Here is a 17,775-nt window from a genome sequence, read left to right as displayed (position 1 = left end):
CTGAGAGACTGAAACGTGTCTAGTGTCATGGAGGGGCTGAGTGTGTCACTCTGTTGCATGTGAATTGCTCTATATTTAATTAGCCGTCTGTGGCGAGCGGCTAGTGCTCGCTGAGCGCACAGGCCACAGCGTTCGTCCCCGCAGCCCGCGGGGCAAGGTGGCTCGTTCCCACGGACTGCAAGGCGCCCGGTCTACGCAGCAGTTTCTTCGCATAATAAACCGCTTCTGGGGAAAGTCGGGCTGTCGGGAGCGCCCAGGGCCGTAGTTCAGACCCCCGCGCTCCGCGGTGGGAACAGTTCAGGAGACTCCCTCCACTCCTGCCCATCTCGCCACTTCCTCCACTCGCCCGCCCACCATCTCGGAAGTCGCCCTGGAACAACGCGGAGGGGACCTCCGCGTCCCCGACATCCGGCTGGGCCACGGCCGCGGGCTCCTTAATCCCTCGCCGCCAGCCCGGGAGGTTCTGCAAGCCCACGTCTGCGCGCTCCGCGGCTCGCAGAGGTGCTGGGCACTAGGCGGGAAGCAGCGGAGCTCACGCCCAGCAGTCAGCTTTGGTGACGCCGAGACCACCGCGTGGGCCGGGTTGTCAGGGCGCGCGGCGAGCAGCGGATAAATATTTGGGGGTGTAACCCAGGCTCCGGCGACTCCTAGTCACTGCGGTTCCCAGGCGTGCGCGTGGCGAGGGCGGTGCCTGAGGGCAGAGGCGTCCCCGGAGGGTGGCGGGGACAGACCCAGCGCTCCAGCTCCGCGGCCCCGCCCCGCCCCTGCCGCCTGCGGCTATAAGATCGCAGAGCTTGAGCGGGCGAGAGGACTGGCGCCGACCGTGCAGAGAGCCGCGCAGTGGGAGCGCAGCAACAAGGGACTGGCGGGGCGGGAGTGCGCGGGACAGCGAGCCCCGGAGTAGCCCCGGCCGCCACCTCTCAAGACCCAAGGCCCGGCTGAGCCGCCTCATGAAGCCGCCCGTGGCGCAGGGCAGCTCCGCTGCCTCCGCGGCTGCAGGTGAGTGCGGAGTCTGGGGTCCCCTTAAAGTCCGGGCTCTGTAGAAGGCGGGAGAGAAAGTAGGGGCCCCGTGTCGTCCCTTCACACCCCCGACCTTTCCATCCACCTCGGCGGGATCCTGTCCCAGGTCGCTCCGCGCGGGTGGCTGCAGCCTCCCGGCCAGGGCTGGACCCCACGTCCCACCTTCCCGCCGACTAGCTCCACGAGCGCCCGGGTTGGAGCAAGCGTGGGGATAGGTACCCAGCAGCGCCTGGGGAGGAATCTGGCGAGCCGGATCGCTGGGTGACCCTGGGCCTGGCGGAGGCTCCGTTTTCTTGTCTGTAAAACGGACTTAGTAATGGAACGCGCTTCGGGGGTGGTGGAGAAGATTACAAGGTAACAGCGACTGCGTGGCTGTCAGTTGGCAGAGGCGCAGTGCGTGTCAGTTATCTTCGGGAACCATGGAGGCCCCTCCTGGCCCCGGGAGGGGGTCCCGCCGCCACCCCCACCTCCTGACCGTCTTCCGTGCACTGAGCCCCAGGCCCTGCCTGCAGCCCCGGCCTTGGACTCGGCGGCCGCGGAGGACCTTTCGGACGCGCTGTGCGAGTTTGATGCAGTGCTGGCGGACTTCGCGTCGCCCTTCCACGAGCGCCACTTCCACTACGAGGAGCACCTGGAGCGCATGAAGCGGCGCAGCAGCGCCAGCGTCAGCGACAGCAGCGGCTTCAGCGACTCGGAGAGTAAGTGTGGCCCGCGCTAGGATGGCGCCGGGATCTCCCAGCTCCCAGGATCTGGTCCGCGAAGGCTGCGGCCTCAGTTTTCTTGTCGTAAACTGAGGGATGGTGTCCTCCCTCCCTATAGAACCAAGTCCTGAAGCTCAACGCAGTAGGCCGAGGGTTGGCGGGGCCCCTGACGGTGATCATGGGAAAGGTCGCTCCAGAGCAGGTTGGTCCACCTGCCGCCCGCAGGTGTGTCACCAGGCAGGCGGGTTTAAGCAGCTTGTCCCGACTTAGCCAGACAGGGCTCCCTGGACCTGCACCAGGCCTTTCCACATTTTCCCTCCTCTTCTTTCCGTGCCTCTCCCCTCTCAGCTGTAATTTTGCAGAAGATGTGGAACAAGTGCCAGTGGGATGAGGGGGCACAGTGGGGACATGGGAGGGTGCAGAACGGAAATATTCATGAAACCAGGAAAGGTTTCATAAACCCAAACTGCTGTTCTTGGAATTTATGAAATAACCTCTTGCACTTTTCTTTGGCCCTGAGCTTTGAGACTTGTTGCACCATTGCATACAGTTATGAAAATCTTTGGCAGTGCTGAGTTCAAGTATTTTTCAGCCAGGTCCTCCACCAGGCTGCAGGGGGAGCCAGAGAACACATGGGCATGAAGGTGCTTCCTGGTGACCTTTCTCACAATGGAGAATACCCCAGGGTCTCTTTGTCCTGAACAACCTTGTCAAAAACAAACAAACAAACAAACAAAACAATAACAAAAAAGAGACAGCTTTTTCCAGGAACTCACATGTCCTGGGAGGATAACAGGTACCTGTTTAAGTATCAAACAGCAAATTAGGTGCCTTTTTAGTATTACATGATTGTTGGTTTCAAATCCAGAATTACTTATTGTTTTTCAAAGTGCAAAGTCAGTTTTAAACTCTTCTGTATTATTCTTCAGTCTTTAATCCCTGGATGGGTTACAAGCATGAATGTCACTCCTTTTGCTCCCCTTGACTTGGGAGGTGAAATTAATGGTCTTTGCTTGTGATTCTCTTGTTTTGAAACCCGGAGCTCCTCCATGTTCCTGGGCTAAGATTCAGGGCTAGACTTGAACATGAGCTGCCCTTCTGCAAAGGGATAAATGTGCTCACCACACTGGTCAGGGTTTGACTCAGAAAGCTGAGTTCCAGCTTGAGTTTCCTTGGCAGCACCTCCAGAGGGTTATATCAAGCTGCAGCTCTTGAGGTGAAAGGGGATGGAAGAAAGTACTGTTACTTTTCCACTTAGAATTTTTTGGACTTTTTTCCTAATTAACAGGTTCGTTTTCAATTTTGAAGGAAAGTGTTAACATTTTTGAAATTCATCTCAACTCCTAATGCCAAACTGAAATATGTCTCCTTCTACTGGGCATGGAGCAAGTTATTCATCAAATACAGATTCTTCCATGGAAAAGAAAGCCGGGACAGTGTGTCATCGCTGCTTTGTGGCAAACACAACTCCTTTCTAAGCCACAGCCTCACTCCCCTAGAATAGGTCTGAGCTCACCCATTTATGGATGATTGCAACTTCCACTGGGTGGGATTTCACCTCTAGGATCTGTTTTCAGATGCCTTAAAGAGAAGGCATCAAAACACATTCTTAACATTTTCAGGGGAGACATTTGGGAGTTTGCAGTTTTGCTTGGAATAACAGAGAAGAGTTTGTAGTTTTGCTTAGGTTATATGCATCTATTTTGTATTCTGCTTTTGTTGTTAACTGACTAATCCTTGTTTGGTGGTTAGAGAAGTGATGGGAAGAACATAAAGAAAGCTCAGGTGACATTTGTCTTTGCTTTAAATGTGTAGTTTTTCTCCCACAAGACTGGTTAGAAATATTCTTGGCAGAAGCTGTGCGTATCTAAATAGTAATTTCTTAAAGGAAGCATAATCTGTGTATCTTACTTGCTGCCAAGAATTGAGCACAGACATTTGTTACACTCATTTGTCTGTTTAATGCTTTTTTGTGGAAGAGAATACTTAAGAGAGGTAGATCCTACTGAAATTTACATCAAGAAGGAGACACACCAGGACAACAATAACACCAGCTTACTGTTACCAATCCTTGCTGTGATTTATTAGCTAGAATGGGAACCATGTCTTCACGAATAGACTGCAGATCACATGCCTGTTTGTCAATGATGGCTGTTTGTGAAGGTGTCTCTTTGAGGCGGTGGTCATCTGGCAGGGTCAGTGGGTCCTAGGCTGAGCCTTGTCACGGCCTTGGGTGATGAGTGGGTTTTAGTTTCTCTAGCTGTAAAATCGAAAGGATGTATTTAATAGTGCTATTAGGAAGAAAATATTTGCTCTATTGAATGCTTTCAAAATATCATTAAAATGTACATGCTGTGCTATACCACATAGATACATTGGAGCCAGTGTCTCGCATGAAAATATTTTGGATGAAGCTGTAAACCAACGTTACCTTTGGCTTTTGCTCTAGCTTTTACAGCTCTGTCTGAAGGTGCACCAACCTCACAAGGAAGATTAAAACAGTAATGCTGTTCTTTGAAGAGAATAATTCTTGTTCTCATTTAAAAAAAAAATTTAGGTTGCTTGCACCTAAAGGCAAAAAATAGCCATTCCTTGTACCCAAAGAAACAAGTTACTTAGATAGGAGAGAAGAACGGATATTTCATAAGGAAATACTCCTTCCTGTTCCCACTTTAGGGAGGCCTCTTAAGATGTGAAGAGGACCAAAATATCGATTGCAGTATAACTTCACCTGGGGGTGGGGGTGGGGTGGAATTCAAATGTAGTTGATCAAAATACAGTTGTTCCTTTCCTTTAGACTTGATTCCAACATGTAAAAACATCAGGCACTTTGGTGGGAGTAATTTTAGCTTCAGTACTAAAACAGCAATGCTATTAAGAGTTAGGGTAGTGTTTCTCCAACTTCATCCTCAGAGGTGCTTTAGAAGTTGACTACCTTTGATTTGAATTTATTTTTAGAAATATATCTTCTTTTCAGTATTTTTAAAACTGTAAAAGGTACACCATGATTTCTCAAATGAGTTAAATTAAATTTTAACTCTTTATGTTTTGAGTTTTAACCAGTGTTTTGATGCTATAAGAAGTTCGTGATATTAACTTAAACTTTAAAAGATGGTATGCACTTATATCTTTAACGTATTGGGGTTTCACATAATTTTTCCTTTGAAGGGGGATATGTTTTGCTGCTCAAAAGAAAAAGGCCTGAATTCTACTGTGTGTGCTGGCGTTATTATGATATTGTAAGACCACTAAGGGAAAGAAGAACTGGCTTCCTTAGCATCAGCAAGATGTAGAACATCTGCATATCTTTGCCTAGAATATTCTGGTCTGGCCCTGGGAGAGGGGACCTTGTGGGCCCTGGGGGGACCAGCATGACAGATGGCTTATGTGGCTTAGAAGCCACTGAGGCTAGAACCTGAACTTGTTTAAGCCATGAGAGGATAAGGCCAGTGAGGAGCTCTCAGGGTTCCCTGGTACTGTATTAGCAATTCTGCAGGGTGACAGATCTTGTGATGCCTCGCAAGGCATGTAGAAGGACAGGGTGATCCCAGAAGGGGAGCGGGGACAATGGTGGAGAAGCTGAGGAAAGAAGCTCTTTCTTATTCTGCCCCACTTTGGCGAGGCTATCAGAATTTAGATTTCGGGGAGGAGAATTCAACTCACACCCCCAACCATTCCCTGTGGCAAAAGGGAGACAGGCCCAAAGCTTTCTTTTTCTCAGTTAATGACTATAGTTCGCTTGCTTTAAACGTGTGGGATCGTTCTATATTTATAGGAGCTCTGGGCAAGGTTTGCTGTCTGTGGTTTTACTTCCCTCTGGAGCTGCACGTTTACATGGGCTAACCCTAAATTACCTTTCTCCCAACTCCCCAAGCTAAAAAAACACACTTACCTTTTAAACAAGCCTCTGTTTTGCAGCAGAATTTCTCAAACTCTGTTAATTGTATATTTCATATGCTTTTATTTCTTTTGATGATGCCTTAGAAAATATGGTCCCAGAATTTGAGGTTCGTAGCTTCAGTGCACTAAGTAGACTTTCCAGGGATGTTTCTAATGGGAATTTGAGATACACGTGAGATGGTGCTTTAGAGCTGATTGAGGCCTATGTTGTAGGGCCCTCAAATATCCAGCCCTACTACCTGCCAGGGTTCCCCAAATCATCACTGTTCTAGGTCTCTATTAATAGCAGCACCTGATATCCAGGTGGGGCAATAATACATTATTAGTATGTGATCAGTCAGCAACACATTGCCGTAATTTTATCAGACTAACTGGCTATTATTTTTGCAAGGAATAGAGTTCAAGGGGAGGGAAAAGAACAGAAAGTCAGGCCTTGCCTACCTAGAAATCTGTCTCAGCACCTTGCGTGAGATTTTGTCCCTTATATGTTCTTAATAAAACTCCATGGAAAGAAATTTTATTATTAAGGGTGAAGAGAGGTATAGTGCTTGGAGTACCTCTATGCTGAGGGGTTGTTCTTGGGAGATTTGTTCTGGGATGCCACTGAAGAGAAAGTTCTCTTGAGAATTTTGCTGCTCTCTCTCAAGAAGAGGAAGAATCTTGATTCTGTTTATTCTCTGTGGTTACCTTTTCTGTTTCAGGAGCACTCTTCTTCACCTTGCCAGGAACTTTAGAATTAAAGCATTAAAACCACAGGCATTATACACAGAGTGCCTAGGTTATTGTTCTTCTCCTGCCAAGGAAGAAACAGAGAGACTCGTACAGGGTCATGCAGTTTTCATGTGGCCTCTAGATGCCCACTTGACAGTGGCATAGACACTAGATGCCCACTCGCCAGCGGTGTAGCTTTGGGGCCCTGAGGGCTCTCTTTTCATCGTGCCATAGATGATGTGTAGATATCATCACAGGGTGCGCCTCGGCTGCAGCAGGTTTGGCTCAAGGATGTGGCATTTGTTTCCTCCTGGTGGTTGAAAGTTGAACATTTAAGAACTTGGAGTTGGGTCTGTCCCAGATTGTACACCTCATGGAAAGAGAGTGAAGTCACGGTGTGGCAACAAGCCAGGGTGTGAGCTAATGTGTGTGTGTGTGTGTGTGTGTGTGTGTGTGTGTGTGTGTGGTGGGCGGGGTGGGGCGGGCAGAGGAAGTGAGCGTAGCTGTGCTGCCGTGCCTCCGTGTGCATGTGTTTCTGTATAAATAGATATCGTAACTGGTAGTTTTCCCCCTGTCCCTCCCTTACTGTGGGAGTGGCTGTCAGTTTGTATATTTTCTCAGTTTGGGAAAAACACTCACATTTAGCCTGTGAACCTAAAGGATCAGAGGACAGCGCTGGCAATATTCTAGATCTAAGACTCGTTCTCTATAGATTCTCTCCAGGCCTCATGAGTTACGCTGGGTTGTTCCCGAATCTTTGCCGAATTCCCTTTCTCCCCCACTACCATCCTCTTTTGCAACGGTCTTTCCATATCTAGATTGTTCCTTTCCCCAGCATTCGGTAGTGTTTGGCCTCCTTGCCTGTGAGGTGAACAAATTGTGGTGTGCATCTCCCCCTACAGAGGAGGAGTGTACGTGGATGGAAACTTGCTGGGGAGCTGGGGCAGAAGAGAGCTGAAGTTCAAAGTCAGGGAAGGGCCTGTGGTGCATGCCGGGTGGGTGGAGTGAGCGGTGGCTGGAAAGTTGCTCTCCCAGGCCAGCTGCTTGTGGGAGATAGACAGCGGAGGTGTGGTCCCTGTGATCTGGACCAGCCAGCCTGCCTCTGGGCCAGGGCTGGGGCTGAATCTCTCAGGTATCCTTCATAGCACAGATAATGTGCCAAGGGCCTCGTATTTTCTGGCTTGGAGTCTAGGCACGAGGCCTGCCACCCCAGGACCCTTCGTGGTTTTCTTGCCCCTAAATCTTGCCTCATGTTCTCCCTATGAGTTTCTCAGGCTGTATTGGTGGTGATTCTCCTGGTGACCACATGGACAACAGTAAGGCTCCCTTGCAGGTGTGCAGTGGGTGTGGCCAGCTTCCTGTGGGTTGGGGAAAGGCTTTCCCTTGGGGGAATCCGGAGAGCTCCTTTGGAGGTGGGCTTGGTGGAGGGAGCCAGCAGGAGGGCTTCCCAGGAAGGGTTCCACAGAGTCCAAGGGTCCTGAGAAATAGTAGCAGGAGTGCCACAAAAAAAGTGTCCTGTGGTCAGGTACACTGGGGATATGGGGCTGGACTGGTTTTGTTTAAGCACAAGTCTTCTTGGGATGTTGGAAGTGGGCATATGCCATGGGCATCACCAAGGGTTGGTTGGTGTTTCTCAGGTGTGCTTGCTCAGACAGCCCTCAGAGGACCAGCACTCTGAGGAATGTATTTTTGGGGAAATGTAGGTATCAGGTCCAGGGTTTTGGATCTCAGTGCATGTTCATCCTCAAAACCAGTGATGGTGGTTGTTTAGGTGAGCTGTGCTGGACCTCTGAAGGAAGTAGATTCTGAGGGTTTCTCTCAGCGGTCTTCTGGGCATGTTTGGAAAAGTGGACAAGATGGTGGTATCGGCAAAAAAGAGAAGGGGGCAGGTGGGCCCCTGGGCAGGAGAGTGTGGGGAGAAAGGGAGCCAGGTGGGGCACCAGAGAAGTTGTGGCAGCCTGTTAGGGATAAAGTCGAGTTTCCCTGGGACCAGAAACCTCTTCTTCCAAAAACCCTGACTTTTTTTAGTACTGGGCCTATCTTTTGTCACTTAGGCAAATTCCTTCTCAGTTAATGGGACCAAAGACAGGTGTTTTTGCCTCCCCTTGAGCTGGAGGTAATTGGCTTAAAGTGGAGGAATCCCGAGGAGGCGGGGGACTTGGTCAGGACCTTATCATTCGGCTGCTCTCACACCTGAAGAGCCACTTCTCTGCTCCAACTGTGGCCGGCTTTGTGTTTCGTTTGAACCAGAAAGGCTGTTCCCTGTGACCTCAGGGGCCACATCCTGCTTCTGCTGCCTGCCCTGCCTTTGTGCCCTTTGAGTCAGTGCTGCTCAACCAGCAGCCCCTTTCTGAGTCACAGCCACACAGCTGGGCCAGCCGTGGGTTGGTTTCCTTCCCCGTAGCAAGACTTAGAGAATCTCAGAATTTTAGAGCTCGAAGTGCCCTTAAGGATATTTAGTCCCTCTTCTCATTCTATTGATAAGTAAGCTCGGCCCAGAGAGACCGTCTTATTCAAAGGCACCCTAGTACTTATTAGTTTACTCGGTGGTCCCCGTGACGCCCAGGTCAGCCTTGAACTTCTGGGGCCTCATCTTGCTGTCACTCAAGTCTTTGGAGGTATGAGAATAGAGGGAGCCATGAAGTCACTCCAAGTGCCTAGTAGATGAACTTCTAGGAGAAGATGCCTTTATCTTTGACCTTGTGGCTTATCTGAAGAGTGCAGACTCTTAGGAGAACCTCCCTTAAGTAAAAGAGAAAATTATTAAATTATAGGATAGCAAGAGAGCAAAGGTCTCTCTTGAGCAGGGAAAGAAGATTAAGTCATGGGATACCTGATGTTTATATTTTAGGAGGCTCAGAGGGCAGAAGGGAGGTATTTCACATGTGATGATTCCTTTCGCCTAAAATGTCAACCCCTCCCCCCCGCCATCGACCAAGCACTGGTCATGATGGTCATCATGATCCTGTCACCTGCTTCCTGTTTTAGGGAAGCAAGGGCCTTTGGTGTACTTGATTGGACACACACACACACACACAAACACACACACACACACACACACACACACACACACACACACTTTCTCTGTCTTTCTCTCTCTCTCTCTCACTTCCCTGTCTCAAATCATTTTGGGCCATAAACATAAAATCTGGAAATCAACCTGTTTTCTTTTCTTTTTGTTTGAGATGGAGTCTCGCTCTATCTCCAGGCTGGAGTGCAGTGGTGTGATCTTAGCTCCCTGCAACCTCTTCCTCCCAGGTTCAAGCAATTCTCCTTCCTCAGCCTCCCATGTAGCTGGGGCTACAGGTGCATGCCACCATACCCGGCTAATTTTTGTATTTTTAGTAAAGATGGGGTTTCACCATGTTGGCCAGGCTGGTCTTGAACTCCTGACCTCTGGTGATCCACCTACCTCGGCCCCCAAAGTGCTGAGATTACAGTCGTGACCCACTGCACCCGGCTGTTTTCTTTACTATAGATCTGCAGCTTTGGCTTATTTTGAAGACAAATTGTTGGTTATCAGTAGACTATAAAGTGATGTCTGTAGTCTCATGAGTACTATTTTTAATGAGTGTATTTTCCTTCCTGAAAGGTGCAGATTCACTTTATAGGAACAGCTTCAGCTTCAGTGATGAAAAACTGAATTCTCCAACGGACTCTACCCCAGCTCTTCTCACTCCCACTGTCACGCCTCAGAAAGGTAAGCTCATTAGTTGGAATTTGAGTTTTTTGCTTTTTCACTCCTCTCCCCTTCTCAATCTCTTCTCTCTCCCTTTTATCCCTAAACAATCTTTCTCAAATGTGCAAAACAAACAGGTAATACTTTAAACTCTTAATACTTAGAGTATAAAGTAGAATTTTTTGTTTCTCAGTTTTTTGATCAGTGTGAACATGAAATCAGATAATTTGGGGCAGAAAACCTGAAGTCAAGGGAGAAAGAAAACTTGGAGACTCTAGACTGTTCTCTCTCATGTGATATAATCAAGACTGTGCAAATGACAGTGTTTCTTAAGAGTCTCCTCCCAGACTCGCCGGTTCTAGAATGTAAAACTCAGCAGTTTGCCTTTGCAGATAGCAGGATTCTTTTTATTGCATTAATTATTTAGCCAATGCTTTCAGATGACCAATTTAGCAATTAAATGGGGTTGTCATTATGAGATAAGCGATGATCTAACATGATTTAAAATAGCAGCTCCATTCTGCTTCTACTGTGGTATTAATAGATCTAAAACATCTTTAAAGATGCATGAGCAGTTTCTTATTTTTTGGAACTGGTAAAATGTCTCCAGCTAGAGAGCTGAATGTTCTGTTATATTGGACAAGTGCCCTTTTGAAAACAAAAGGAGATTTTTTCCTTAAGAAAAGTTATACTTGCTGAAAATAGTTGCAGAATGAAATAAAAATGGAACGTAGTTAAAAAGAAATGACAATTCCATCACTCCTTTCACTTTGGCAATAAGACAGGACTTCGCTCTTTTTTCAAGAAGCATTTTAAAATTCCCTTCTCAACATAGCAACATTAGCACCCACTGGGAATTCTGCCACTATACAGCCCTCAGTCTATAATGGATCCGCTGAATTCAGAGACAGAGCAGTCTAGAAAGTGGCTTAAAACATGCTCAGATTTGTTACTTGATGCCTACCTCCTCAAGAGGTAAGAATTAAAAGGGAAAAAAAGCCCCTCGTGGGATGAGGCTGTCCTGAACCCAGAAGCCTCATGGCGCCTTCCCTGTACCATTTGGATAAGAAACAGTGAACTCTTCATTCATTTCATACTGGGGGACTCTGAGGGCTGCAGCGCTGCCCTAGGGAGACAACACAAGCAAGAATGCATCAGCAGGCTAGTGCAGCAGCAATGATGCAATCTAGGTGCCCGACGGTGCTGTGCTTCCTGAAGTGTTTGACTAGTAACTCATATTCTACACAACACAAAACCAAACTTTTTTTTTTTTTTTTTGAGACAGAGTCTCACTCTGTCACCAGGCGCCAGGCTGGAGTGCAGTGGCATGACCTCGGCTCACCGCAACCTCCACCTCCCAGGTTCAAGCAATTCTCCTGCCTCAGCCTCCCGAGTAGGTGGGACTATAGGCGTGCGCCACCACGCCCAGCTAATTTTTTGTATTTTTAGTAGAGACGGGGTTTCACCATGTTGGCCAGGATGGTCTCTATCTCTTGCCCTCGTGATCCGCCCGCCTCGGCCTCCCAAAAACCAAACTTTTAATCTTCCCTTCCTGCCCCTCACTCTTCCGCAAACATTTAAGACAGTGAAGGAAGATTTGTCTTCCAGGCAAGGGAGAGGTCGGATGGTGAGAGAGGGTGGTGATGAACTAAAAAATAAAGAAAACACTGAGGCTCATCTTCAGAATCAGTTTCTGAGTTTACTGTATCTAAATGCTAAACGCTGGACCACACACTTAGGTTTGGCCCAGGACACTCTTCGGTAAAGTCTCAGAAGATGAGGAGGTAAGATGTAAAATGGAAATGATCCATTTTATAACTTGGAAGTTCCAACATCCTGGAAAATTCAATATGGAGTCATCAGCTGTCTCTGTTAGGGAAACTGAACTCTTTCTCCTGTTTCACAGCCAAATTAGGAGACACGAAAGAGCTAGAAGACTTTATTGCTGATCTTGACAGAACATTAGCAAGTAAGTACATGTCTGATATTAAAAACAAATCAAAACAAAAAAACTAACAGATACTTCTCATAAAGTGTTATAATGTTAACCAACTTGCCCGGGGGCAGAAAGTTTCATCCTAAGGCTTCTATGGGCTTAGAAACAGGACCCTAGTGGCTAGGAATGAAATTCCAGGATCAGCTTGTGTTAAAGTAGACCATGTGCATTTCCAAACAGTGAGAACAGGTCGCCAGCAAACAATGGTGTTTTTGTTTGAGAAACCGAGAGAGAGCAGGACTGGAGCCTTACCATCATGATGGCCTGTCAGGCTTTTCAGGGAAGAAATGAACTGCTTAACCACAAGTGCACTACCCCAACAAGCCAGAAGGGCTCCATCCCATGGGCCAGAGTAATTTCTCCAGGTTAGAGCCAGGGTTTGGTGAAATCTAACTTTAAGAGTTGGGTGCCAAAAGAAAGAATTGGCTTTGGGGGACCTTTCACCAGAGACCCACGCCAGTGACTGAGTGACCTGGATTAGGTATGCATGCTTGCAAGTCTTCTATCTGGGAATTACACCAATCGTTACCCTTTTTGTGTGACCAAAAATGTTGAGAACTGAAGACATCAAATTATAACTGCGCAGGAGGGATCCAGAAGAAGGGACCCTCATAATCTGTATACACACTCTATCTCCAAAAGATAAGATTGCGAGAGCCAGGAGGACCAACTCCAGCTTCTGGGATGGAAGGATCAGCAACTCTACTATGAGGGGTCTTGTTTAGTCACAGAATGGGCTGGGAGAATTTTCTCCCAGCCCCTTAATTTTCCAGTGGAAGGGTTGATTTTCTATGACAAGCATTTTATGCTATTCTTTGCTAAAGAGCCGGGTAAACCCTAAAAAATTAAATCCAAAGCTGGTTATTTAAAAATAACTATGTTCTTAACGCTCTTGCAGACAAACCTAAGCATCAGATAGAAAGTCCCTGTATCATCTCTATTTGCTTGAAGGTTTTAATTGCCTCTTTTCTTACGTACTGCACCAGCCTACATCAGAAGACCAGGGCCTGTTTTGACAGAGATGATTATAATTGAAGCATAATTTGTATTAGACCATGTAACAAGCCTGTCGGCCTCATGGAAATTGCAGTGGGTTGCCCCGCCATTCCAGTTAAACAGACACTCGTCACGTGGGAAGCCTGGCATTGAGTTTGGTGCTTTGATGCATGTCTGAGACAGTGTGATGTGGTAAAGCATAGGGATTGTGAGCCTCTGCGTGGATAATGTTACCTATCTCTCATTTACAGGTATGTGAAATAAGAAGTAGTTTTGGGTCCTTTCATCATAAGGGAGAAGCTTCAGAAAGCCCCCAGGACCTGCTAAAATCACCTACTAGAATCTGCTGCCAGAGGGGACAGAGAGGTGCCCTCAGCCTTCCGCCAGGCCACTCTCAGGCTCACCTTAAAATCAGCCCTTCATCCCATCTTTGGGCAATTTAGACAGTGAAGCTGACTTTGTTTACCTGCTTGCAGTGTATTAGAACAGACGATCCATGCTAATATTGTATTTTCTTTTAAAACATAGCTTCCCTGTAATTTAAAGTGCTTTTATGAAAATATTTGTAATTAATTATGTATAGTTGGAAATAGCAGTAAGCTTTCCCATTATAATATATTTTTGTATACAAATAAAATTTGAACTGGAGTCTGCTTGCTTTTCTTTTTTTTAACGTTAAAAAATATATTTCCATTCAAATAATATTCTACTGGGAGTAACATGCCTCTTGATTCCTTAGCAAGGCCCCTAGTTGTGTCTGATTGTACTATAAAAGAAGACAAGTAAACTTAGTGTTACTTTGAGCTCATTCAGTGCTCTGGAAGGAAATGCTGGCAGACGGCTGCTGGGAAATTTTAATTTGAGGATTGTGATTTTGTTGGAAGTTAGGTTTCTATTCTGTCTCTGCCCTCCTTCTCATATTTTGGCACCATTAAAGGTACCATGGACTCTTTCTTTGAATTAAGGGAAATACCAGTTGTTCTTACAATCCAGGACTTAAATACGAGGGAAAGTTGAGATCGCTGGAAGACTTGAACATCATGGTGCTTTTCTAAGATTCGTGAGTGGAGGAAGATTGCTGGCGCTGGTCTTGATGGAATGTCCAGCCAACCTCAGGTGCAAGGCCTTTCACAGGTGGGCTTTGCACATAGAAGCCAATGACCCCTTCTCCCACTTGCCTTTGTGGGGACTGGAGAGAGAGGCATAAAAATAAAAAAGCTCATAATTTCTTGTCTATGCTTTTCTGTCTTTAAAACCGCCTCTAAAATAACTGGGCATTACTTTCATGATCAGAATAAAGTTATTTTAAAGCTCGAATCCCTGTATTCCTAAATGACACGAATCCAAACATAACTACTTATACTCTTACTTGTATCTTCAAAAGCTAATTACTATATTTGATCTGTTTTTTAGGGAATCAGGAAACTAAATTACACTTTTTTAAACTTTTTCCTTTTCCTCAAGCTTCTGGGAAAGCTTTTGGGTTGAACTCAGATCTTTTTATTTATTTCTTTTTTTAAAAATTGAGATGCAGTTCCCATACTGTAGTGCCCAATTCAGCAGTTTTTAGCATATTCACAGACACTGCAGTCATCACCACTGTTTATCTAATTCCTGTCTCTACGAACTCGTTTATTCTGGACCTTTCATATAACTGGAATAGGTAATCTTTGTGTCTGGCTTCTTTCACTTAGCTAGTATTTTCAAAGTTCATCTATGTGTAGCATCAATCAATACTTCATTCCTTTCACGGCCAAATTATATTCCACTGTGTGGATATGCCACAATTTGTTTATCCACTCACTGGTTGATGGACATTTGGGTTGTTTCCACTTTTTAGCTAATGAATAATATTGTTATGAATATTCATGTGTTAGGTTTTGTGTGGACATATGTTTTCATTTCTCTTGAGTATATAACTAGGAGTGGAATTCCTGGGTCATATGTTAACTCTGTTGAACTTTTTGAGAAACTTTCAAACTGTTTTCCAAAGCTGTTTGGAAAAGCATTTGGGGAAAGTCTGGAGCCCCCAGTAAAAAAGCAGGAAGGTCTCTGCTGTGCCCATCACAGAATGGGAAAGAGGGCTCTCAATAGATCATTACTTTGTTTCTCCCCTGGGCTTCTTGAGCTTGTCTAAGTTTTTCAGGATGATGTCATATAGCACAGCATAAGCACTGTGGATCTCCATGACCATCAGCTGGATGTCCTGGTACTCTGCTTCATCCAGCTCATGCACGAGATGCCAATAATCACCCACATGGGGCTGCTTGGCTGCTGTAGTTACTGCATCGCCACGCTCAGAGAAACGGAGATTTGAGTGTGGAAGCTGGTCATCAGCTCAAATACCTTCTCCTGGACAGCCACTCCAAAATTGTTCCCATCCTCAATCCGAGGTATCTGCAGTTACAACCAGGTGGTGACCAGGTTGAGCTGCTCAGTGACATTCTTGATCTCAGGCTTCAAGCACTGCAGAAGGACCATGATCTTTTCATTGCAGTTCATTGGACCTCAAGGAGGACCTTTGTCTTCAGCTTCTCCTTTCTTCTTGTCATCCTTGTCTTCCTTTTTCTGTTGTTTCTTCCGCTCCTCTTTCTCTTTCTTCTTGACTGGATCAGGCACTGGGATGTCCAATGGGGCCTTCAGATTGCTCAGGTTGCCTTCATTGACAGCTGGCTCCTTTAAAAATGCATCCAGCTCAGAAATCTTCTTGGGGAAATAGCTCCTGAGCAGGTTCTCTCTCTTGGTACAGAGGTCTTCATGAAACACATCTGCCTGTGGGGCACAGGCATCCCTTCAGAAACCTGGCTTTAAGGCCAGTTCATTTGAGAGCAGTTCCCTTAGGGTTATGTAGGGCCTGACCTGGATTCCTCTAAGGCCAGACCTTGGCTTGGGCCTCGGGCTGGACCCTGAGTGTGGCTGTGGCCAGGGCAGGGGGACCTAGCATTGTATGAGGAGCGGTTTTCATTCTTCTTTAAATGTGTTTGGTAGAGTTCAGCAGTAAAGCCATTGGGTTCTGGGCTTTCCTTTACTGAGAGACTTTTTTTTTTATAGCTTTGATCTTGTTACTTGCTGTTGGTCTGTTCATATTTTAAATTTCTTTATGGTTCAATCTTGGTAGGTTGTCCATGTCTAGGAATTTGTCCATTTCTTCTAGATTTTCCAATTTATTGATATATAGTTGCTCATAGGAGCCACTAATGATCCTTTGAATTTCTGCAGTATAATTTGTAATGCCGCCTTTTTCATTCTCTGATTTTATTTACTTGGCTCTTCTCTCTTTTTTAATTAGTTACTCTAGCTAAAGTCTTGTCTATTTTAAGTTTTCAAAAAAACAACTTCTCATTTCATTGATCTTTTGTATTGTTTTCTTCATTTCTATTTCATTTATTTCTTCTCTGGTTTTTTATTATTTCTTTTCTTCTGTTAATTTTGGGTTTCAGTTGTTTTTGCTTTTTTTGTTCTTTAAGATGCATTGTGGCTGGGTGTGGTGGCTCATACCTGTAATCCCAGTACTTTGGGAGGCCGAGGCAGGTGGATCACCTGAGGTCAGGAGTTCAAGACCAGCCTGCCCAACATGGTGAAACCCAATCTCTACTAAAAATACAAAAAATCAGCCGAACGTGGTGGTGAATGCCTGTAATCCCAGCTACTCCGGAGATTGAGGCAGGAGAATCACTTAAAAATTGGGAGGTGGAGTTTTCAGTGAGCTGAGATCATGCCATTGTACTCCAGTCTGGGCAACAAGAGCAAAACTCCAACTCAAAAAAAAAAAAAAAAAAAAAAAGAAAAAGAAGATGCATTGTTAGGTTATTTATTTGGTTTTTCCTCTTTTTTGATTTTTTTGATGTAGGGACTTATAGCTATAAATTTCCTTCTTAGTATTGCTTTTGCTGTATCCCATAGGTTTTGGTATGTTATGTTTCCATTATTATTTGTTTCAAGAAATTTTTCAATTTTCTTCTTAGCTTCTTCAGTGGCCCACTGGTCATTCATGACATATTGTATAATTTCCATGTATTTGTATAGTTTTCAAAATTCCCTTATTATTAATTTCTAGTTTTATTTCACAGTGGTCAGAGAAGATGGTTGATGTTATATTTCAATTTTTTATTTTTGGTGAATGCTACATGGCCCGGGACTCACCTTTCAGAGGAGTGGACTCCCCTCTAGCCCAGGACAGGCCCAGAAATGCCATGCAATAGCCACGTCCTGGAATCAGGAATCCAAAGAGCCTGCCTGTTCTCTATCCCACTGTGGGTGAGCTGGTATCTAAGTTGCAAGACTAAGTTCCCTTCACTTTTTACTCCACTTTTCTCAAGCAGGAATCTTGCCCCATAGCCACTGGAGCTGGGAAAGTGCTGAGTCTCACCTGAATCCAGCAAGACTCAGTGTTTCACCCAAGGCCTTCGACCTTGTACCTGGGTATCACTGCTGGTTATTCAGGACCTAAGGACTCTTCAGCAAGCAGGTGATGAATCTTGCTAGGACTGGGTCCTTTCCTTTAAGGCAGCAGGTTCTCTTGTGGCCCAGGCTATGGCTAGAAATGTCCAGGGGTAAGGGCCTGGAACGGGGGCCTCATGACTCTGACTGGTGCCCTATCCTGCTGTGGCTGAGCTGCCATCCAAGATGAAAGACAAAGTCCTCCCAACTCTTCCATCTCCTCTCCTCAAGCAAAAGGAAGGGGTCACTTTTGAAGCCATGAGCTATGCAACCTGGGGTGTGTATGGGGGGATGATGCCAGCACTCCCTTAGACACTCCAGCTGGTGTCTCA

General features: G+C 46.1%; 1 protein-coding gene and 1 pseudogene across 2 annotated transcripts; one reads left to right on the top strand and one right to left on the bottom strand.

Annotated features, from left to right (window-relative positions):
- Nucleotides 1-806: 806 nt before the first annotated feature.
- Nucleotides 807-13,656, top strand: RGCC (regulator of cell cycle). Its single transcript, XM_032294796.1, has 5 exons — nucleotides 807-999; nucleotides 1,533-1,718; nucleotides 9,925-10,032; nucleotides 11,918-11,980; nucleotides 13,255-13,656. The coding sequence occupies exons 1-5, from the start codon at nucleotides 951-953 to the stop codon at nucleotides 13,260-13,262; spliced, it is 414 nt and encodes a 137-aa protein (XP_032150687.1). The 5' UTR covers nucleotides 807-950; the 3' UTR covers nucleotides 13,263-13,656.
- Nucleotides 13,657-15,011: 1,355 nt separating this feature from the next.
- On the bottom strand, nucleotides 15,012-15,952 carry LOC116562500 (annotated as a pseudogene). Its single transcript, XR_004273979.1, has 2 exons — nucleotides 15,885-15,952; nucleotides 15,012-15,775 (listed from the first exon to the last, which is right to left on the bottom strand). The product of XR_004273979.1 is annotated as a proteasome activator complex subunit 1-like (transcript).
- Nucleotides 15,953-17,775: the final 1,823 nt, after the last annotated feature.

This window comes from Sapajus apella, unplaced genomic scaffold (genome assembly GCF_009761245.1).
Source record: "Sapajus apella isolate SASKATOON/1434 unplaced genomic scaffold, GSC_monkey_1.0 scaffold32, whole genome shotgun sequence".
NCBI classification, from domain to species: domain Eukaryota; kingdom Metazoa; phylum Chordata; class Mammalia; order Primates; family Cebidae; genus Sapajus; species Sapajus apella.
Note: the sequence above shows the minus strand (reverse complement) of the source record. Positions and strands in the feature narration are given on the sequence as shown.

What these genes read in the sequence shown, in the direction of transcription:
- RGCC (XM_032294796.1), top strand. Translation starts at nt 951, where the DNA reads ATGAAGCCGCCCGTGGCGCAGGGCAGCTCCGCTGCCTCCGCGGCTGCA. An exon ending in CGCTGCCTCCGCGGCTGCAG is followed by an intron (nt 1,000 to 1,532) that starts GTGAGTGCGGAG and finishes CCCTGCCTGCAG; the next exon opens with CCCCGGCCTTGGACTCGGCG. An exon ending in CGGCTTCAGCGACTCGGAGA is followed by an intron (nt 1,719 to 9,924) that starts GTAAGTGTGGCC and finishes CCTTCCTGAAAG; the next exon opens with GTGCAGATTCACTTTATAGG.